The sequence below is a fragment of the Phycodurus eques genome, chromosome 21, assembly GCF_024500275.1.
Source record: "Phycodurus eques isolate BA_2022a chromosome 21, UOR_Pequ_1.1, whole genome shotgun sequence".
Classification (NCBI taxonomy): Eukaryota; Metazoa; Chordata; class Actinopteri; order Syngnathiformes; family Syngnathidae; genus Phycodurus; species Phycodurus eques.
Window position 1 is genome coordinate 1,163,145 of NC_084545.1, and position 23,898 is coordinate 1,187,042.

The following is a 23,898-nucleotide window of genomic DNA, read 5'->3' on the forward strand; positions in this document are numbered from 1 at the left end:
AACGACACCCAGGAGTCTGCGGCCGGCTAACATGTATAAGAGCACAGGAAGCAAACAAAGGTACAGTGTACAAATAATAAAAATCCAAATATAAAAAAAGTGTAAACACGGCACAATAAATAGATCAAAAGCAGCAGCTCGCACCATGCACGTGATAAAACGTCTCTATACAACTCAGTCACACACGCACGCCACAGACTTCTCCTTTTTCTTCATCTTTTTCACTCCAAGTGCAAAACATCACAAACGGACAGTTGTGTATTCAAGTGGTATGTACAAATAAGTCCTTACTGTACACATATGCACAATGTACACCACGCACGTCTCTTAACCGTAACAAAAGAGAGAGAGAGAGAGAGAGAGAGAGAGAGAGAGAAAAAAAAAAAAAAAAAACAAGTTTTAAAAAGGACGACGACGACATCGGCGATGCGCTCGTCATCCCGGCAGTCCCTTTTGGCATCCCCTCCACACCCAAGACGCTCCGGTGCACAGCACCGGAAAACTCCAAAGATCCAGCCCCCCTTCCCCGCCACTACGTCACTTCCATGGCCACTGTGTTGTCTGCTATGCTGTTCAGTGACGATTTGTCCTCCTCGCGCTTCTCCCTGTCGAGAAGCATAAACACACAAGAGAAAACATGTTACTATCAATGACCATAAAAAATATTTATTTCATTGTCACCAGCAAATCGTCTTGCGACACAAAACAGTCTTTCAGTGAACATCTTGAATGTACAAGGGGGGGGGGGAAAGCAACCTTCAGGTTCAATGATTCAACCTTTATGATGCATCCATCCATCCATTTACTTGCACTTATCTGAGGTGGGGTCTTTAATGCCTATGTTTTGATTCAATTCCAATTCAGCGGACTACGATCACGCTTCGGATGTCCATCATTGCATTCAATTCCCATTTAGAGGGCTGATTTGGTTTTAAGATGGCTGCAAATTGATTTGTTCACCATTCACAGGTCTTTGATTCGATAGTGAATTAGAAGGCTATGATTCAGTTCAACCATGAACTGGAGGGCTGTGTTTAAAATATGATTCTGAGTGCTCAGATTCAAATCATGATTCAGGGGGGCTGCCATTAGATTTCTTAACAATTCAGAGTAAAGATTCAATTAATGAATTTTGAATCTATGAAACTTGAATATGAAACCCCATACATTTCTTAGTCACATTTGCTTACTGTGACTACGAATGCCACTACTGTGTCCATGATTAAATAAAATTACAGAATCACACAGGGAATCTCTTTTTTACCGTGATTTTGTTTTTAAAATCGGCAAGTCAAAATGTTCATTTCAGATTTCAAAGGTTCATTTCCTCAGTGATGTTATACGATAGTCACCTATTTCTCCACACAGAAAATGAGAACAGCTGCTGCGAGACTCGTCTGTTTTTATATCACCGATTTTCACCCATCGTGGGTCAGCGTGGAACATATCCCCCTCTGATAAACGGGGTTTAATATACATCCAAAAATGGATTTTCCTCATGTATATAATTCATAAGGTCCCCACAGTTTTTCTTTTTCTTTTCTTTCTCAGGGCTTGAATCGATCGCAGCTGGACAGTTCTGGTTGTTTTAGAAGCTGTTTCAAGATTTTTCAGGCTTCAGGTAGGCGCTGTCCGGTTGCGATCGATTCAAATTACCTGGATGAATGAGAATATTCACAAGCACTTCGCCGCAGTTTGGGTTTGCTTCCTATTTTCTTAAACACCCTGGTTCCACTTTTCTATCATTCTGACAGTGAAATGTAAATCAAAGACTCATGCGACGCCCCGACCTGGAGTTGATGTCCTATGGACGGCGTGGCAGAGACTTTGGGCTTCTGCAGGTTGTTGGCGGTGGACAGTTTTAAGGCAGAGGGCGGCACACCGGCCAGGGCACGGGGCAGGTGGCGCCCTGCCAGATTGGCGGCTGATGGGACGCTCAGACAGATGTTGCTCCCGATGAGCACCTGAGCGGCGGGAGGGGCGGCGCCGGCCGGGCCGCACCCCAGCAGGCCCAGCGGCGCGTGGTTGCCGGGGGCGGCCGCCAGGGAGACGGGGACGGCCTTGGTGGCGGCCGGAGGGGCGGCCGGATGTGGCGAGGGCTGCGAGAAAGCGTGGGCGGCCGGCGTGGGCGGCTGGTGGCCGGGGTGAAGCGCTGCGGCCGTGCTGGACAGATGCAAACCTTTCAACACGCCTGACAACAAACAAACAAACACAACAGGTTCACAACAAAACATCTGAAAAAGTACTTTACATGAAAAACATGCCAGCAACTACTTTCTACAAAACTACAAGAAACATATGTCAAGAACTACTTTATATGAAAAACATGTTAAAACAGGTCAACCACTCATTTATACTGTATGAAACGAACGTCAAAAACTACTTCATGAAACAATTGTGAAACATGCCAAACATGTCAACCACTTTCAATGAAACACGTCAACTATATGAAATTGGGGTCAAACTGACCCCTGCGTATTTGCGGTTTGCCACCTGTGGATTCACATATCCACATATAGTTTTTTATTCAAATTTTAATTTATTTCCATTCCCGACCCAATGATTATTGGCAGTTTATTCAAGAATTTGGGTTAAGAAAAAAAAAAAAAAGAGGATTTTTTAAAATTTCAATGCAATTATAATAGGCGCCATTTATCTGCTGTCCAGTGATGTCCGACTACAGAAGTCACATTAAACGGCCAAGAACATATTTCGCAACAAAGTGTCTGTTTTTATAAAGTGGTTTTTGATTTTTTTTGTCAGTATATATTTGGAATGTGAAGCAGGGATATTATTGTGTTTTGTTGCTCAGGTCCAAGGATGGCTGCGTTGTATTGTGCGCGTCTCATTATTAAAGCAGGCTACGTTTTAATTGCAGGCTGTGATCTATCACGCTCATTTGCAATTGTAGACTATTCATTTGTGTCTGTTGCCGCCATTAGGGGAGGAAAGAGAAGACGATTGTGCATTATTTTAATGTATTAATCGAAATGATTTTTTTTCTTATTTTCGTAGTACATACCTTTTCAAAAGGCTGCCGTTTTATTTTTACAATTGCAGGGTGCGTTTTATTACTCTGTCTGTTGCCCAGATAAGGGGGAAAAGAGGATTGTTCGTATTATTGAGACTTAAAGAGCACTGCATTATATTTCCATGGGGAGGTCTGAAATTACAGGAGACATCTTCATTTTGATTTTTTTAATCCTCAAAATAAAAATTACATTAAAAAAATCTGATTTCTTCATTATATTTCTATAATTTCATCAATGCAACGAAACCTAAAACACCATCGTACAGCAGAGTAGTCACGTGGTGCGTCATTCTCTCCAGGATGCACTGCAGGAAAAATAAACATTTAATCATGAATGCTCATTATGTCATTTGGATAGTAGGCCAATATAGACACTTACGGCATGTGTTGCCTTCATTATAGGGCTTATACAAGGCTTTTAATTTTTTGTGGCTCCAGACAGATTTGTTTATTTTTGGTCCAATATGGCTCTTTCAACATTTTGGGTTGCCGACCCCTGGGCTATGTTCACACTGCAGGTCAATTCGATTTGTTTCTCCCAATGTGAACAGTAGTACAGTTCTGATTTTTTCAATTGTAGATATAAATCAGATGTGTCCGATGCGAGTGCAGTATGGACACTCACGGGGTGCGCATCTGACCTGTACGTCATCAAAAGGCGACAAAGGTCACAACTGTTGGACAAGAGGCGTGACAAAAGCAAACGGCAGACAAAGGAGCCGAAAACAGTCAGTGGCGAAAAGCAGATGCTTTACACCTGATTAATATAAGATAATGCTGGTTCCGGTTGCACAAAATGTTTGAAATTACCAGAAATGCGTCATGACAAGACCTATGCGAGGAGCCGTATTTTACTTCCGTCAAGACGGCGTCTTGTGGCTGTGCGTATGCATGCGTGTGACGTCACGGACCCGTTCCTTCCTCAGCAGAAGCCGTATTTGTTTTTGTAATGTGAACGACTACATAAAAAGATCAAATTTAACAAAACAAATTGGGCATCATCTCTTGTTGTTTGAACGTAGCCTTAGTGTCAGCGTTTAGACTGCCCGCGAGGCCATGAAGGTAGCTGAATGTAATTGAACGAACGAGTCGAGTGGGCCGGTGCCACAGATGAGTGAGTGACTGTTTGGAGGCGAACGTGCCCACAGCGAGTTGACTACACCAAAAAATAAATATGAGAGCAATGATCGACAGATTGATTTTTGATATCGACTCCATTAGCATTACCTAAGCGCCATCAATTTAAACAAAAAAAACTGAAGTTGTTCAACCAAACATCTTAAAACATGTCAACTACTTGATATGAAACAAATATGTCAAAAGAGGTTAAAAGGGACTATATATGAAATAAGCTTACATGTGAACAACTACTACTACAACAACAAACTCGACAACTGCTAAATGGTTTCCACAGACCTGCTCCCAGTACGCCGTTAACCCCGCTGGCCACCACCAGCTCCTCTTTGGACTTGAAGGCCAGCAGCTGGTCGGCGGTGACGAGGGCCGAGGCTGCAAACTGGGCGCTGGCCTGGTCTAAGGTCTTGGACACCAGAACCTGAATGGACCGACGCGGTTTAGTGAGACAAGTGTGACATCAACTTTCTAGCGCAGATGTGTTTACTACCATGAACAGTGACAACGGGTTGGTGATAGCGAGCGTGTAAACACCTGACTGATAAGCGGGCTGGTTACGCTTAGGGAGTTGTTGGCGTGTTGGATTTGTTGACGGTGCTGCTCCTTTTGCCGCTGCTGCTGCTGTTGTTGTTTGTCTTCTTGCTGTTGTTGCTGCTGCTGATGTTGGCTCTGCTCCAGCATGACGGCCAGCTGCTCTCGGTGCTGCTGGTACTGCTCCACCGTGAACACTGAGTCAGGTCAAAAGACAACGCCAGTCAAACAGGGGAGGTGGGCCTCGGTTTTCTATTAACTTGATGTGAGAATAAAAACTATGGGAACAGCTAAACGTGGAAAACAGTAACTTCAGCATCAAGTTTTCACCCTCAGGCCTTGTTCGTCTTTACTGCCATTTTCCGCTTGTTCGTGGCCACATTCCAGTTACTTGCCTAGTATGTATGCGCGTACTGGCATAACAACCTAAATTTTTTTTTCCTCGGTGCAGCATTTGTTTTAAATAATACTGCTCATAGAGTTTTTCTACAGTTAGTGTGTCTCCTCACAAATAGGTGGTGACTCAAATTTGCATTAGAGTCTGCCCAAACATGAACAGAATCATACATTTCGGATTCAAACCACAACAAAATAAAGAATAACATACTACTCCACTCTGACAAGAGCTGCAATGCTGCTACGCCCCATATACTTCAAAAGATACAAAATGCATCACACTTTTTAGCTTTTAGGGGGTTTACATGGAGCTTTGTATTGTGATTAGAATTTGTTTCGAAGACCAAACCGAATGAAAATGCTCCATATAAACACCTTAAACGGAAAATACAGGCCAAATCCAAATAGAATTTCATTCAGTTTCACAGGGCTGGAATATTACTTTTCCCAACCAGATCAGAGGTAAATTTTCACCATGCAAATAGTCATTCGGAACAGAGCCAGGAAGCGCTGTCTGAATTCTCACAGCTGAAATTTTTAAAAAATAAAATAAATAAATAAATCAAAGTTGACAGTAGCTTTTAAAAGGCCTTAAACTAAAGTAGGCTGGAGTAGGTTTGTTGTTTTGTTTTGCAGGGCACACCGGTGCCCATATGTAGGTGCACGACCCCAGTTTGACAACCTCTACTTTAAACTGCTGTATGAAGTATAAATGGGAAGAGACCACAAGATAAAACACCTTGAGATAAAACCCTGCTCTCACAGGAGCAGCTGCAAGTTGAACTAAAAGGGGTCAAGCTTCCATTCATAGAACAGCCGCTCTCCAGCGGCGCACTCACATGAATGAACGAATCAATACATGAATGAATAACACAGACTTCAGCTTTGAGGTTGAGCTCCAACAAGGTGATAAATGTTTAAACCTGTTAAGGTTGAGAACCAATGAATCACACAGACAAGCTTAACTATTCCCAACATTAATACAAGTCTAATGGTGTTCACAGCAGATGTATATTGGACTATTCTGCGCCACGCGATTACATTTAAGTCAATGGTGTTTGATGCGACGCGAACATGCGAAAAAGGACCATTTCTACGCGAGATACAAATTCACGTGGCACTGCATCGCGACTGCCAATCCCCGTCGAGAATATACTGCGTCACACACACCATCCTGGAGTTGTTGAGCAGAACAATGGAAGATCAAATCGTCGCTGTTTGAGGACACCCGGAACTTTTTGATAACGACTGCTACCAATAACGTGACCGTACGAAAAAAAGACCAGGCTAGGAGAATGTTGAGCAAGGAAATTGGCATATCGCGCGAGTATAATTATATAACTTGTTTTCAACTGTCGGTTGTACTTTACTGTGAATCAAGCTAGCAATAGCATTAGCCAAAGTTTGAAATGGTGTTGGTATCTACCAGGGGAAGTCACTCCTCTTCTGTATAATGAAGCCAATTCACAACGGGAGTTGTGTACACAACTCCCACGATAAACTCGTCCAGTATAAACGCAGCATAAGTCCAAGTAGAACTCACAGCAAATTAAAATTTAAAAAACTTTATACAATTTTTTTTTTTTTAAATCTAGTTATCTCGATTAATTTAGTCCATCCTAAGTAAGGTTTAAATAGCAAGAAATTGAAGTGTTTTTTGAAAACTATTAAAACAAACAGAAAAGACAGATGAAAACGAAGTCCAACATGATTTCAGAACACGAATCAGCAAGAAAAGTAGGAAAAGCATCCACACTTCCAGAGAAAAGAAAGTTGGGAACACAAACAACCAAGCCTGATAGGTAAGAGTCAGCCTCAAAGCACAATTAACGATAAAATAATTTACACACTCACTTTTGACAGGAGCAGCTGGACCGGTGCGGTTCTGTGAGAAGGATCCTCCAGACAGGCTCCGAGTTAGTCCCGACACGACCCGACTAAAATCCCCAAATCCTTTAAGAGACAAGTCTCCTGCACCCGACATGTGCTGGGATAGCGTCCGTGGTCGGAAATGCCTCCAGCGGCACGATTTAATGTTCAAAAGAATCCGGCTGAGGTCCACGGTCATGCCGGACGACGAGGCGGCGGAGTCGAGAGGGCGGGAAGAGCCGCTAGGGTCCGAGGTATCGGTTTCTGAGGTACTGGAGTTGCGGAGCGGAGAGCTTGGAAGTGGCGTGGAGAAGGATTTGGGCTGCGGGTCAGAGTCCAGGTACTGACAGACGGCGTCGAGGTCGGCGTGCGCTCGATCCAACAAGAACCTGAAAACAACCAAAGACGCAACATTACATTCTCAACTCATTCACTGCCAGCTGTTTTCAAAGCAGTTGTCCATAATGACAACCGTTTTACAGCTTTTTGACTGATCTTCAACACCCACAGAATATTGTGTTCTGTGACAATATAAACACCGAACATACAACAAGAAAGAGTAGACTCTCTTATTTCAAAAGTAATGAGCTTGCCCTTTCCATTCTTTGCTAATCAGCAGTATAACGTGTTTTGGTTTCAATAAAAATGCCAGTTTTTCAGCAAAATTCCACAACAGGTGTTTTATCCATCACAATTTCCTAGGATGTCCACTTCTACAGGTTTCTTTAATTCGTTTTCCATGTCACGTTTATAAAAAAAATCTCCGTGTGTGTACACGCCTTTAAAGAATGTGATCCTAACACGACACTTTGGACAATGACACAGCAAATTAGAATGTCTCCTTCTCCATCCTGAAATGTTTTTCTTGACAGAACCCACACGTGTGAAATGGACTGGTGCTGACACAGCAGTGCTTCGACAGTCCACTCGTGCGTGTAATTACAGGGCAAAATGAGACAAAACTGCAGGAGACGACGTTGTAAACTGGCATCTTGAGCCAAGGCCTACAGTGGCAGGTGAGCGCCAAAGCGGGAATGTGTTCAACATTTTAGCAAGCAGCTTGATGTTCATATCTGCCAAAAGGCCGGCTGGTAAGGAACCGGCGAGCTGCTCGACATCCTGAGCAGCTGCGCGGCATCATTTCCCTTCTCATTTAGCATCAAATAGAGAAGATCCTGAGCTGAGCTAAATGTGAAGGCGGCGCACACGTGCCTATGGTCGCACCTTTGCCTCCATTTGAGCCAGGAAAAACCCGAAAACTCCACGTTAACTTGTGTTCTCCGCTCACCTGCCTCCTCGGCCCACGCGGCGTCGAGCCAGGCCGACGCAGCGCCGCGGCGTGTTCAGGGAGGTCAGACAGTAGCGGAAGCGCGGGTGACCGAGGCCGCCCTCCAGCGGGCTCACCCACGGCCAGCTGTCACTCTGGCCGGGACTTGACTGCAGGGGGAGAGAAGTATAAAAATAAATAAAAATAAAATAAGACACCAGGTCCACTTTGCCTTAGAGTGCTGCAGACTAATGGGTGCGTATTAAAAATAGAAGTGCAGTAAAGAGAGAAAGCACTCACAGCGTAGTAATGACAGCCAGCCTTCCTCCTGAATGCGTAGCAGCCATCTGGGTCGTTCTCTTCTTCTGCCTCTGAAGAACCTGAATGAATCTGTACGGTAGATAATAGCACTTGCGTAAAAAAGGTGCTCAGCAGCTGATTACTACAGCAAAGATTTCTGCGTACTTTGCAAACCTGGCGCACATTGTCATAAAAATCAAAGACAATTTACTCTTGAACAAACCAATTGTGTTTTTATAAACGTTCCTTTAGCGTCTTCAACAAAAACAATTGTAGTCGCTGAAGGAAATTTGTATTTGTCTTCAATGACCCCAACATGCATTTTTTTTGTAAATTCTGAAGACAATTTTCAGTCCTCGGCAAAACTAGCAATTTCTGAAACATGTTTTTGTAAACGACATTGTCGTCTGTGAACCTAACAATTTTTTGGAACAATCAGAGACAATTACTGTCTTCAACAAAACTACCATGCATATTTTGTAAACACTGAAGATGACTGAGTCCTCAGCGAACAGACATTTTTGGAAACAATTTCTTGTGTGACCCCAACTAGCATATTATGTTATAATTAAAGAGCATTAAGAGTATTCAGTGAACCGAACTGTTTTCGTGAGTAAATGGGGTTTTGAGTTTGGTGATGAAATTTTTTTTTTCAACTCAAGTCTGTTTTGTGGATCCCCGCATAATCGCGGATCAGAACCCGCAGATTCACTTATTGGTGGAAGTTTTCTCTCTCTTTGTTTTTTTCTTATTTGGAGGGGGGGGGGGGGGCAATCCTAGAAATGCTTAATGGCTGTTTATCCTCACTTATTCAAGAATATTCCGGGTTTAACAAAAAAGAATATCTGGCGATTTTCGCGATTTGTGGTCCAGCCCAATCCCCCGCGAATAATGGGGTTCCACTATTTTTGTCTTTTACTTGGTTTACCTGTGAGAAGGGTTCATCGTCAGAACTGGGAAAGTCATACTGGTTGAGGTCTTTGAGATTAAACACCGAGGGTCCCGTGTGATGGGGCGCAGACAGAGGGGGGATCTTGGGCTTCTTTTCATATTTTCTTTTGGTTCGCACTATCTCCGTCTTCTCCTGCTGGGGGTGGGGGTAGAGAGGGAGGGGGGGGGGGGAGAGAGAGAGAGAAAAGAAAGATATGAGAGGGGAATGGAGGGTTTATTCTGCATCACAAGAAGGAGACGGCCTCTTTGAGAGGCATTGATATGCAGATGGCAACACGTGCCAGATGCCGCCGCCGAGCCAGATGGCTGCCCCACCATAAAGCACCCGTGCCACCGCTCACCCAGACTCCCCCCCTTGAACACACTCAGGCAAGGATTAGTCAGATCCTTTTCAGCTGTTAAGATGCGGGAAACAAAGCAAGCTGGAGGAGGCGACGGCGCAGAAGCCAATCAATGATGGCTGAGGGGAAGAAAAAAGGCATCTGTGAAACCAAAGCTGAGAGGTGGGAGAGGGCGATGGTTGACGGTGAAGTGGGCCGGCGGTCACGAGGGCTAATTAAGTCATAATGACGACGGATGACACGAGAGCAACTATAAAGCTGTGTAATGAGGTGTTACGACGCCAAAACGGATGGAATCCAAGCTCTAGATGAAATATTTTGGGTGCGTAGATAAAAACAACAAACCTCCACTAATTAACAGACTGGCATAGAGCCGCACACAAACGACCGCCTCTCCGATCACGGGCGAATGTGCTGGTGGGTGTTAGTTTGTTTTACCTTCTTGTAGTCCTTCATGTCCAAGTGGTCCTGGTGTCGATATTGGTTGGCACTGGGAATGATGGGGATGGTGTAGACGGGCTTCACCAGAGCCTGCTGGGCAAGCGCCTCTGCCATAACCTCGGTGCCAAAGTCGGGCAAGGTGTTTCTGTTCGGGGCATTAAAAACATTGATTCCAAGGACTATTACGACTGTGATCAAACAAATGACTGCACAGTAAACCCCCTTCGACCTCTGTCACAAACAGGCAGTTCTAAACATTTGTAGGGGGTTGGTCAATTACGATTGTTTTTTTTGCTATGTTCATATTTTAAACCAAAAATATCCCACAAATCTTTATTCCAAAACATGTTAATATCATTTCAAAGTCATCTTACATTACCCTTAAAAATAGACTGCTTATAGATATGATTTCGGAAAAAAATGTGTACGGCACATGTGGCGAAGACTCTCCTCCCCAACTGGTCAACTATTTGTATTTGCATACATATTCAAGTGCAAAACGCACGATGGATTTCTAGGCACTAATTACAGCTTTTTTTCTAAATCGCTGAAGCGCCATGTTTTTGACAAGCATCTGACCAAAAAGTCGAGCTCGACGACAACAACTCCTCATATATCAAACACCAGCGGATGCTGTCAGCTCTCAAATAGCATCGGAACACTCCCGAGACACTTTGTGACAGACTACATGCTTCTCGCTTTGCACCTGGGCCTCTGTACATCAGCATAATGTAGCGGTGCAGACCGCAGAAGCGCCGTATAGATAGATAGATAGATAGAGAGATAGAGAGAGAGAGAGAGAGAGAGAGAGAGAGAGAACGCTGGTGACCACGCACAGCCGGAACCAAGGCAGGGATAACGAGAGGAAATTGAAATGTCACTACAAATCAAAAGCACTTCAAGGAGAGGGCTCCAATTTGCGCTCACAGTGACAGCTAGTTTCACAGGAAATTCATTCAATTTGGACGTCATGCAGGGATGGATAACAAAGGCCCCGCTTCGGGGGACGAGGAACAAGTCGGCGCACCAAGGTTAGAAAATAAATAGGAGGGGGAAAAAAGTGAAGAGTACCTTAAAGACTCTCAGAGCCAGTGAGACGTCACTGAGCTCCTTTTAAACTACTGACTGAATCTTTACTTGTAACTGTTTTTCCAACATTAAAGCACCGTGCAAGGCCAGTCACACGACATGCAAATTAATACTGAATGTCTCATAGAACCATATTTAAAAAGCAAAGCACTAACAGCAGCTCTTTCTCACCTCTTCTCCACAATCTCCAGCGTGAGGTGGAGCATTTCCCTCTTGCTCTTCTCCCTCCTCTTGATCATCTCCAGGATGGTGACTGTGCGGCTGAGGTCCCTGCGAAGCTTCAGCATCTTCTCGTATGACGCCTCGTCATTCTTACGGTTCTGAAAACAGGAAACGTCACAGTTAAGCGCATTCCAAATATTAACAGTGTTCAGTCGGGCTGGGCAATATGACCTTAACAAAAAAATGCCCCCCCCCCCAAAAAGAATCCAATTATAATCAATTCTTCCACAAGTTGCGTCTAGAAAAAGCAACTAACAATGACATTCTTCATAAGTTTTGCTTTAGTTTTTCTCCCCTTGCTGGGATTTCATTTAATCTCATTTCAGGACACGAAACAAGCTTTGAAACGGTTTCTTCCCAGCAAGTCTTCCACCCACATCCACTTCCATCACCTTCCACAGAAATATATATATATTTTAATTTCTTAACAGATGTGAAAAGTAAGTGCTTCCTGTGGGGGAAAAAAAAATCCCTTTTGTCAAAACGTACTTGTCGAAAAGTAATGTCACAATCCCACAAACTGACAGTCTTTTCTCATTGAGAGTTGTACGGGTGAGGCAAGGCGGCCTCAGCAAAATATTTACGGCTCGGAAGCACATACCTATGGTCAAAAGTTTAAAATGTCAATAAATCACTGCTTTTGCAAAATATAAATGATCAGGTCTGTGACTGCCCCTCCTTGAGCCGTCACCTTATCGTGGTCGAGGGGTTTGTGTGTCCCAATGATCCAAGGAGCTAAGTTGTCTGGGGCTTTATGCCCCTGGAAGGGGTCACCCATGGCAAACAGGTCCTAGGTGAGGGACCAGACAAAGCACGGCTCCAAAAACCCCTACGACGAGTACAATAAATGGTTTCAGGTTTCCCTTGCCCGGATGCGGGTCACCAGGGCCCCCCTCTGGAGCCAGGCCCGGAGGTGGGGCTCTGAAGCGAACGCCTGGTGGCCGGGCCTGCACCCATGGGGCCCGGCCGGGCACAGCCCGAAAGGGTAACGTGGCTCCTCCTTCCCATGGGCTCACCACCTGTGGCAAGGGCCATAGGGCTCGGGTGCAGTGCGAGCTGGGCGGTGGCCGAAGGGGGGGACCTTGGCGATCTGATCCCCGGCTAAAGAAACTGCCTCTAGGGACGTGGAATGTCACCTCTCTGGCAGGGAAGGAGCCCGAGCTGGTGTGTGAGGTCGAGAAGCTCCGACTAGATATAGCTCGCTTCCACGCACAGCATGAGCTCTGGTACCAGTCCTCTCGAGAGGGGTTGGACTCTCTTCTTCTCTGGAGTTGCCCACGGTGAGAGGCGCCGAGCAGGTGTGGGTATACTTATTGCTCCCCGGCTTGGTGCCTGTACATTGGGGTTCACCCCAGTGGACGAGAGGGTCGCCTCCCTCCGCCTTCGGGTTGGGGGACGGGTCCTGACTGTTGTTTGTGCCTATACACGAAACAGCAGTTCAGAGTACCCAACCTTTTTGGAGTCCTTGGAGGGGGTGCTGGAGAGCGCTCCCGCTGGGGACTCAATCTTTCTGATTGGGAGGAACGGCCCCCCCGATCAGAACCCGAGCGGTGTTCTGTTATTGGACTTCTGTGCTCATCACGGATTGTCCATAACGAACTCCATGTTCAAGCATAAGGGTGTCCACACGTGCACTTGGCACCAGGACAACCTAGGTCGCAGTTCGATGATCGACTTTGTGGTCGCGTCATCGGACTTGCGGCCGCATGTTTTGGACAGTCGGGTAAAGAGAGGGGCGGAGCGGAGCTGTCAGAAGGAGTTTCAACTCCCATCTCCGACAGAACTTTGCTCATGTTCCGGGGGAGGAGAGGGACAACGAGTCCGAGTGGATCATGTTCCGCGCCTCCATTGCTGAGGCGGCCGACCGGAGCTGTGGCCGTAAGGTGGTTGGTGCCTGTCGTGGCGGCAATCCCCGAACCCGTTGGTGGACACCAACGGTGAGGGATGCCGTCAAGCTGAAGAAGGAGTCAGGCCTTTTTGGCCTGTGGGACTCCTGAGGCAGCTGATGGGTACCGGCTGGCCAAGCGGAATGCAGCTTTGGTGGTCGCTGAAGCAAAAACCCGGGCATGGGAGGAGTTCGGTGAGGCCATGGAGAAAGACTTCCGGACGGCTTCGAGGAAATTCTGGTCTACCATCCGGCGTCTCAGGAGGGGGAAGCAGTGCACCATCAACACTGTGTATAGTGGGGATGGGGCGCTGCTGACCTTGACTCGGGACGTTGTGAGGCAGTGGGGAGAATACTTCGAATACCTCCTCAATTCCACCAACACGCCTTCCCATGAGGGAGCAGAGTCTGGTTTCTCTGAGGCAGGCTCTCCTATCTCTGGGGTTGAGGTCACCGAAGTGGTTAAAAAGCTCCTCGGTGGCCAAGCCAAACCCCTTGATACGGGCTGTTCGGTCCCTGTACGACCGGAGTCAGAGTTTGGTCCGCAGTAAGTCAGACTCGTTTCCGGTGAGGGTTGGACTCCGCCAGGCTGCCCTTTGTCGCCGATTCTGTTCATAACTTTTATGGACAGAATTTCTAGGTGCAGCCGAGGCATAGAGGGGGTCCGGTTTGGTGGCCTCAGTATTGCATCTCTGCTTTTTGCTGATGATGTGGTTCTGTTGGCTTCATCAAGCCGTGACCTCCAACTCTCACTGGAGCAGTTCACAGCCGAGTGTGAAGCGGCTGGGATGAGAATCAGCACCTCCAAATCTGAGACCATGGTCCTCAGTAGGAAAAGGGTGGCGTGCCCTCTCCAGGTCGGGGATGAGATCCTGCCCCAAGTGGAGGAGTTCAGGTATCTCGGGGTCTTGTTCACGAGTGAGGGAAGAATGGAACGGGAGATCGACAGGCGGATCGGCGCAGCGTCTGCAGTGATGCGGATTTTGTATCGATCCGTTGTGATAAAGAAGGAGCTAAGCCGAAAGGCGAAGCTCTCGATTTACCCGTCGATCTACATTCCTACCCTCACCTATGGTCATGAGCTGTGGGCCGTGACCGAAAGAACAAGATCCAGGATACAAGCGGCCTAAATGAGTTTCCTCCGCAGGGTGTCCAGGCTCTCCTTTAGAGATAGGGTGAGAAGCTCGGTCATCCGGGAGGATCTCAGAGTAGAGCCGCTGCTCCTTCACATCGAGAGGAGCCAGATGAGGTGGGCTGGGGCATCTGATTCGGATGCCTCCCCGGGGACGACCCAGGACACGCTGGGAACGCCTCGGGATCCCCCCGGAAGAGCTGGATGAAGTGGCTGGGGAGAGGGAAGTCTGGGCATCCCTGCTAAAGCTACTGCCCCCGCGACCTGACTTCGGATAAGCGGTAGAAAATGGATGGATGGTCTGTGAATGGCTTCCTCCAGCCTCCTACTTGTAAAACAAAAAAACAATGGCGACTGTGCTTTTGTAAACTGGTGCCTCTCTGTTCGAAGCCATGTTGTTAGTAAAAGAAGTGCACTCCGGAGGTACAACCTACCTTCCTGGTCTGCATCTTCTCCGTCCGTCTGCGAAAGGCCACGTAGGGGTCGCTGGTGCTGGAGCCGTCCCGCTTCTCCTGCTTGACGTTGGAGACGAAGGTGCCAAATTTGCACACCTTCCTCTTGCGGCTCCAGTAGTCAAACACTTCCTTGATCAGCTCGTCATCCTCCTTCAGCAGCAGCTTGGCCTCCTGGAGACTGACAAACTGCAAAGAAACACGGGCACGTCAGCGCGATCACCACTGTTAGGACATGCAGAGAACTCCCGCAAATTCGCGATTCACCCATTTGAATTTTTTTCTGTGGGACCTAACAGACTATTTGCGCATATGTTCTTTTTTTTTTTAGTGCCTTAAGATGCCGCCCAAACACCCTGCTCCTTATGAGGAATAGCAGTGAGCGTGGGCCACCCGACAGCCGGGCAACTTGACAGTGAGTTCCCCCCACACAATTGCGATTCGCCACTCACACATTTACCAATTTGCAAATTTTGATACCCATCAATTGTTCACCGAAAAACATTTTTGTACTCAGGCAAAAACCGCATCTAATATAAAAGCATTGCTTCGTCACCATCTAAGGAACTATGTTGAAGTAAGGGGAGGAGGTTCATTTCAACAGGCAATTTATAGGAGATAATAAAACTTTTGGGGGGCATCAATAAATCACAGATTTCTACTATTTGGGGCAGGGCACGGTCTCTATGCCGTGCAAAGAGCAGGGGAAAACTATTGTTTAAAAAAAAAAAAAAAAAAAAAAAAAAAAAAAAAAAGAATCTGTGCGAGTCAAAAGCATGGTTAAATGGTAAAGTAATACTTGGCACCCATCTGCACCCTGGCACTTCCAGTGCCGCAATTGTAGTTATGATTTCCCTCAGAGGGCCGTCAGAACAGTGAAACCATATAAATGTTTAATCAGCAAAACATATTACCATTACACAACAAATTGAGTGATAAGTAGTTTTGAAATCAGAAGACAAGGATAATAGTTTGTTCAAGTATTGTTTAAGTTACTATAGAAGAAGGGTTTGGTCAAAGAAAAATGCAATATCTCAACATTATTGTTTATTATTATGACAATTTGGAATTTGGATACAGATTTTAGCAAAAATCACAGAAGTTGACGAGCATGATTTGCTTTCGCGGGCCACATAAAATGATGTGGCGGGCCGCATCTGACCCCCGGGCCTTGTTTGACACCTATGATCTAGGGTTTAAATGATTAATATAAGCAATTATAAACATTCCTATTGAGAGGGGGCATCCATCACTCTGGCTTGGTTCTTAATCCCCATGAATAGCAAGGGTTGACTGTATTCAGGACACCATATAAACTCAAGTTTGAGTCTGCAAATCGATCAACTCAAACACGCAGCGTTTACCTGTTGTCCGCTGCCTTTCTCCAGGCGGTCAATCATTTCTTCAAACTGCATTGCGGTGATTTCCATTTTCTTCTTTAGCTTATTCACAAAAGTCTCGTCCCCTGAATCGAGGTCGTAGTCTGGCTGCTCTGTATCCAGACCGAAAGCTGCGGCGAGGCGAGAGGGGAGATGATTAGTTGCGAAATAAAGACAGTTTAAAGTGATTCAGTCGTGCAGTTTCATTCACTCCAGTAAAAGGTCCATGTCTCCGTGTAGATGACAGATAAACTGCCCGCAAAAGCGATTAAGCGTTACAAAACGCTTTTGTTGTTAGTTGGTGGTGGGTGTAAGCAGCGGTGTAAAGCAGCACTGCGCCAACACATGCACACAAGCGAGTGACAAAGAGCATGACGGTGGCGGTGACTCACGCTGTATGTGAATAAGCTGCTTTGGCATTTTGAACTCCCCGGGGTACAGGGACTCATAGTGCGTGATGTTGCGTTCGGCCTCGGGCACGGGGATGACCATGTTGTCCCGCTTCTCGCCGTAGACCTGCTGCGCCGAGATGGCCCGCTGGAGATGATGCTCCTGTGCGACGACAAGAAATAAAAGCAGTTACAACATGGCGGCAACACGTTGCAATCGTTATATCACATGCAGCAAGGAGCTTGGGTTTGAGTTTACTCAACTACTCGACCCATCAAACCTGGCCGAGAAACTCCTCTAAAGCAGATGTAAGACTATTAGATTAAATTGTGCTTCAAAGATCAATCAAGTCGGCAAAAAACTGCAGTTGGCTTGTTTTGGCTTTGGTGCAGTAGGGATTTTCAATTAACTGATTTAATGGTTCATCTCGCCAGGAATTTATCTCAGTAAATAACTCACAAAAACAACTTAAGTGCCTCAGAATTGACAAGGAGAGGACATTATGTAATTTCTTGCAGGAAAATGGTTTTTTTCCATAAAACACTGACAAAGAATTCGTTCCAGCGAATGAATGCAAGGGAAAGCAGCAGCTTTTGACAAAATGAGTCATCTTGCCCCTTTGATAAGCACTTTACACGAACTAAACAGATGCCTAACAAGCGGTCACTGCGATATAAAAAAAAAAAAAAAAAAAACACTTATTAATATTAGTTCTACTTAAGCGTCCCCTCTCCATGCCAATATTTTGAACAGGACGCAACAGATGGCCTACGCAGTCACGGCTTGTTCTCACAACTATTTTAGCGGGGATCCCACTCAGTTTGACATGCGACAAAACTTTCACAGCCACCTTTTCTTGGCCAGCTTCTACAACGTGGCTCACAAAAATGTGGCACAAATGGCGCCACAGGAACGTGCCGAACGACCGGTTCCATTCGAGACGTGTTGGCAAGCGAATGTTTCTACCCGCCAAAACAGTCAGCTAGTGTCTTAATCTCTTAATCTAGTAGGATCATTTACTTTACAGCTAAAAGTAAAAAACAACAACAATCTTTTAAAAAAGTACAACTTGCAATGTTGTCAGCTCTCAGGCCAACAAACAAATCACCCAAAAAATATGTATTGCACACAGGGCTGAAACGATTAATCAAATAATTTCATCAAAAAAAAAAGAAAAGAAAAACAGTGCAAAATTTCTGCCTCGAAACTTCGCAGTGATAATTTTCCCCACACATATTGTTAATTCAGATAATAGGCTGCAGCACTAATCCCACCTGATAGCTTTTATATTTTCTCATACAATCCAACACACCAATGAAAGCGCACTCTGTTGCTCTACCTCGTCGGGACAATTCACAAGGAATTTTTTTATCATTTGGTAATATTTGTTGGCGACAAGAATCACTTTGTTGTGTTCATTCTCACCACACACGAAACAGGACACAGTTGGAGCTCAACAACAGACTAATGGCGATATTTGTTAATAATACATGAGCTCTAATCCAATAATCATGAATACACCACCGTAGAAAACATAAATGTAGAGTCTGTGAACAAAATGTTCCAGGAACACGCAGCTTCTCTTTCTGTCAGGGCCGAATAGCTGTCTAAAGCAGAGTCCAACAGAGAAGAACAAAAAAAGTATTTTTCCTAGCACCGCACGTTCCTCCAATTAAACGTTCCAACGCAAAAGAAAATGCCTCCGATAAAGAGAAAATAAGGGTTGCCACAGCAACCAAAGCGTGGCCTCCGGCAGGTGTTCTCAGCAAAGTCATTTACGACTGCGCCGAGCTGCTACGTGAGACGAAGCATCAAGGTTGCACTGACCCACCAGAACATTCCTTCGCATTTATGACAAATGCAAACTGACTGACTGCATCCATGTTGCTGAACATACACTGCTGAGTGCACCATGTGCTGCAGTTAAGTGTGTAGACACACGTGTGTTACTCAGATCAGCGCATGTTGTTCTCCGGCCAACGTGGTCAGTCAAGTCCACTCCCGCGTTACACTGACCCCGCGGATGTAGGTCACGGAGCTAAGCCACCGCCGCCTGTAGCAAAACGGTCCTCTTTATCTCTTTTGTCACTCGGTTATGTAATGCCGCTGGAGGTGGTGGGGGGCGACGACAGGAGGGGGCTGGATTTCTGCTGACTTGGCGGGCCCCGTCTGTTTTCCTGACGTTTGTCTGCCGCTCAGCATCACAGATGGGCTCGCCTGCTGATGAGCTCTGGGACCAGAGCATGGCAGTGTGGCGAGGATGGGGAAAAACAAGCATCTAATACAACCGAGACGAATACATTCCAAGCAGAGGTTAAAAAAAAAAAAGAAAATCCAGACTAACAAAAACAACTCCCCTTGGACCAAACGGGTGCTTATTTAAATGTATCAATATGTAGGAGTTCAGCGATTACATGCCGCTGCGTATTAAATAAAGCCTAAAGCCGCTCATTTGTACATGTAGTCATGAAGTATGCATGGTGAGTATGTATTACTGTGACCAGAATTACAATTATAGATGTGTCATATTACTAGTTGTTAACGTGTTTTATGAATTAAACCATCAGAGCTATGAGTAAGGACTTGAGAAGCAAACCTGTAGCCTCACAAAACAGACCATGGCAAATACTGTACTTGTCTTAGCATATTAAAAAGCCCAACGACATTTTTATATTTACTCTTTCGGTAAGAATGGCGAGCATGTAATACTACGAGGGAATGGGATTACAATTAGATTTGATGATGTATAACTGGAAGTTCATGTTTTATGACAAACTATCAGAACGCAACCACCAGGCCTCACTAAGCTTTGCACTTTTATTTTCATTAACACACGTTTCATTAGAATACAGGAGGTAGATAAGTATTCCTTATTGAGCTATGTCTGCTGATAAAATATAAGACACTGTAACGTGTTGGACAGTTCAAGAATTTTACATTGTCTAACTGGATTTAATTGTCTTAACATTAACTGTGCCACTTTTATTAACCTTGAGCTTGAAATCAAACTGAATAAGTGAACAGGGGCTTTCCAAACACCCATAACCTGTGAGAAAAAGCACCGTCATGTGCTACTATTAGCAAAATGATTAAGTTGCGATTAATAAATGGGGAAAACCGAAGCAAATGAATTGATAAAGGTGCAAAAATAATGAAGGCCCACTCGCCTTAGCTCGAATGTTATAGTTAGCAGGCGACAACGCGCATTGATTGAAAATTGTTCATTCTCGCCATAACCGGCGCCGACTAGGCCGTGCACCGACCCACATGGGCGCCTTGGAAGCTGTCAACAGCGCGGAGGGCGGTTGTCAAAAAGCCGGCCGAGGCTCAGCGTCTCCCCCTGGCCTTGGAACACGGAAAGTACACCGCGGCCTACCAAACGAGCCCGCCCGGCAAAGTCAACAAAATGGTGGCCCCGATACACGTCACGTGACTTCTTTGTGCGCTCCCCCGCATTTTGTGGCGAAACGAGCCGTCGCAACACGGCCGACCGGCGGCGTGTCAACCGCTAACGTCCCCGCGACGACAACCGCATTGGAGCGGGGCGGCTGCGCGGCCAATGGGCCGAGAATCCGTCGTCGTGCGCTCGGGAAGAGCACAACGCGGTGGCCATTTTGAACGAGCCTGCGCAGGCAGCGTAGCGGCGGGGTTGTTGCCGCCAGGTGGGGGAAAAAAAAAAAAAAAAAAAACGCCCGCCATGGCTCCACCGGGCCACTAACAAAATAAACATACCGATTCTTCCTCCTTTTCCATCCCGGTTGGCATCTGCGGCACTGCCCGGTTTATCGAAGCATATTCGTGCAGGTCCGGTAAATCCTCGCAGCGGAAGACGGGCAGAGGCTTACTAGCATCCAGCGCCCGCGCCCGAAACGACAATTTACTCATTGTTTTAATATTAAAATGACAAGATGCAGCATAAATCGAGTCTATCTGCGAGGAATTGTGCCTGTAGTTGTCATGGATGGATCCGGGAGGGTCTCCTGGAGCGAGCGGCTCGATCGGGGCCGGCCTCGGGTGCGTAGCAGCGCGAGGAGAGCCGGGCGGGCCCGCGTCTCGGTGGTTCTGTGTCGGTGTGGTTTCCCGTGGCGCTCCGCTCTCCCTCCCCGGTTCAATGCGCCATGGCCAACATGGCGGACATTAGAAACTCATGTAGCGCTCGGCTGGCTCCGCTCGGCCCAACCCACTCCATCCATCCCAAGCACCAACAGCCATTCCCACGCAGTTTGGCACGCGTGCGCGCTTCACACAACCGAGGGGTCCGGGGGAGAGGGGGAGAAAGGAGGGGAAACGGAGATTTTCACTCCCCCCCCCCCCAAGACGGGGTTTCATTCATATATTTAAAACAAATATATATATATATATATATATATATATATATATATATATATATATATATATATATATATATATATATATATATATATATATAAAACCAGGGGGTGGACAAACGTTTGATTTAAAACAAATATGAATATATATATATATTTTTTTTTTTAAAAATATGCATACTGGTTCATAATACAATAATCCACTCAGTAAAATTAAGTTAACATTTACTGTAGGAGAATTCATTGTACTCCAGTATTGCAATTCCAAAAGTGAAACCCATAAATTATCATTCAACACAAGAAAGGGCCAAATCCAACCTAATTTCCATATTGAAATCTTTTTGACTGTTTCTTTTGTAACACACTACTTACTTGGAGATGGTAAAATATGGTTGTCACGAGCCGTAAGCTAAAACAATCAAAATAATTTACTCTATGTACTGAAGCTATATGAGTTTTTGAATTCAACTACAGAAATAAATAAAGTTTTCTAATTCAAATTTATTGAGATGCACTTGTAATTGATATTACTTATAGATTTTTTTTCTAAATTGTATTTAAAATGAATCAATGAACAAACTAATTAGATAAACACAAGGTGAATACATTTGAACAACCAACTTTTGAGAAAAAAAAACCCTAATAAATTAATATGACAGGACTCTTGATAACAGATCACAGTTCCTTCACCAACTGCTGTTGGTGCTGAAATACATTTTAAAGAATAAAACACAACTAATGTGTTTAAAATATAACTCATACAAACATTTCATTCATTCGAGTGGCTACACTTACATGATTTTTGCAAAGGTTGCCACACAGTGGCTTATAAGTTATTTCCATTTTACATTGTTCTTTCTAGAACTAATGTTACTAACCGTGTTAATTTTAGTCACCTGACTGGACTAAAAAAAATTTCTTGTAATTTGGCACTGCATTTGTCCAACTGAATCCAATTTGTAATGACCCACAGGAATAACGACGACGCTTTGTCAGACAACAGATCACTCACTGCCAAGTCAAGTATGCAGTGATGCCAGAATAGCATTCTAATGACGTTCAGTTTAACACCAAATCAATTGCTTATGCTTGAAAAACAAAAATGCTATATTCGTGCTCAATATAAATATATATATATAAAACATAAGTAACAAATAGAGGCATACTACTAGCATTTTATAAATCAGAGTGACAACTGACGTGCCAGCTACAGACGTGGAAAAGTGGAAAAGTGTATTTACCTTGCCATTGTTATTATTTTTTATTTTTTTTAAACAGATGTTAATATATCTGCTCATTTTAAGCACGTGTCCATGTGACTGAACTCAAATATGATAATGAGGAACCCTGTGGAAACTTCCTGTAATTAGCTCCTCCATTAGTATATTAAGCCACTATCTAGCAGATTGTGTCAACTCAAGTAGTTACGTCTATAACAAAACACTCCTGTTCACTTCATGCTTAAATGCGTGTGCAATTGTCCTATATATGGAGAATATGAGTAGAGAGTGAGGAGAAATATGGAGTTGCATTTAACCTGAGATAGAAAAAAAATATGGAATTGAATTCAACCTGAGATTCCTCGTGGACATTCCAAAAGAATCCAGATGTGAGCGAGAGTACCAGGAGAACCATCATCCATTTGGGCATAAACTCATCCTTCTGCCACGTCTGAAGCATCCTGGAGGACATGGAGACATTGGAGATAAAAACAAAGATGAAACTGGACTGTTCGGTTTGTCTTAGAAGACGTTTCGCCTCTCGTCCGAGCAGGCTTCATCAGTTCATGTAACAAAGCTTAGTTAGCCTTGTTACATGAACTGATGAAGCCTTCGTCTTAAAGGAAGCCAACATGCATGTGTCAGGAACGTCTCAGGAATTACACTTGGAACACGGGGGTTAACATGCAAACACCAAAGAAAAAGGCCAGAGCCAGCATTCGAACCCCGCACCTCAGGACTGTGAGGCAAGACGTGCCACACACTAGTCCACCATGTTGCCTAACGCAATAATAATCAGGATCTGTTCACGTCATTTGTACTGCTATTTTTTAAAAAACAATTTAAATGCAAGTAGAGCAAGTTCTATTGCAATGCACAATGGTACAAACACTTATTCGAGCAAAATGAGCTCAAATGTAATGAAAGAGGAAATCAATGCGAAAGAGGAGATTCTGGAGACTTCTTGTCGGTCACAGCTGTGTTTCCACAAAGCTAACGTTAGCCTAGCCGCCTGTTTAGCAAGCCTTGAGCCCGCCTGCGCCATTACCAGCAGCACTTTGCCAACTCGCAACTAACTTGTCCTCGAACCAGAGTCGCCCAACCTCGGTTCTCCTCGGCCCCACACCGGGCCCCCGGGGGGTGTCGGTGTGCCAACCTACCGGCTCCAGGAGCCAAGACGCCCCCAGGCTGGATGATGATAATGATGACGATGACAGCTCTTCTTGTGCTTGACATACTGCTAGCCCAATGCTAACACTGGTTAGCTCCCTCTCAGCTTGCCTCGAAAGGGGGAGAAAAATCCTGGTGGTATTTTTCCGCCCCAAAAATGTCGAAGTGCGAGTAGCTGACAGCGAGGCTTGGATGTCAGGCGACGGTTTAGCGAAAGAGAAGGGCTATTGTCAGGCTCGGGGCAAACTTCCGTGGCTTGCGGAGGTGACTTCGACAAACATCCAAAAACTGACCAGCAGGCGACGTGGGATTGGCGGCTGATGCCACCAATCACGAGAGGGGAAAGCCGACAAGCGAGAGCTCATTGGTT

At 45.3% G+C, this 23,898-nt stretch overlaps 1 protein-coding gene across 1 annotated transcript; it reads right to left on the reverse strand.

The window, feature by feature from the left end:
* Positions 1-451: 451 nt before the first annotated feature.
* On the reverse strand, positions 452-21,058 carry LOC133396538 (enhancer of polycomb homolog 1-like). Its single transcript, XM_061666514.1, is given in 15 exon segments — positions 452-605; positions 1,791-1,804; positions 1,806-2,191; positions 4,448-4,586; positions 4,700-4,893; positions 6,947-7,350; positions 8,250-8,398; positions 8,529-8,618; positions 9,457-9,615; positions 10,259-10,406; positions 11,522-11,670; positions 15,024-15,230; positions 16,406-16,551; positions 16,813-16,972; positions 20,543-21,058. Coding segments are annotated over 15 exon segments (2,571 nt in total). The 5' UTR covers positions 20,696-21,058; the 3' UTR covers positions 452-532.
* Between the last annotated feature and the right edge of the window lie 2,840 nt (positions 21,059-23,898).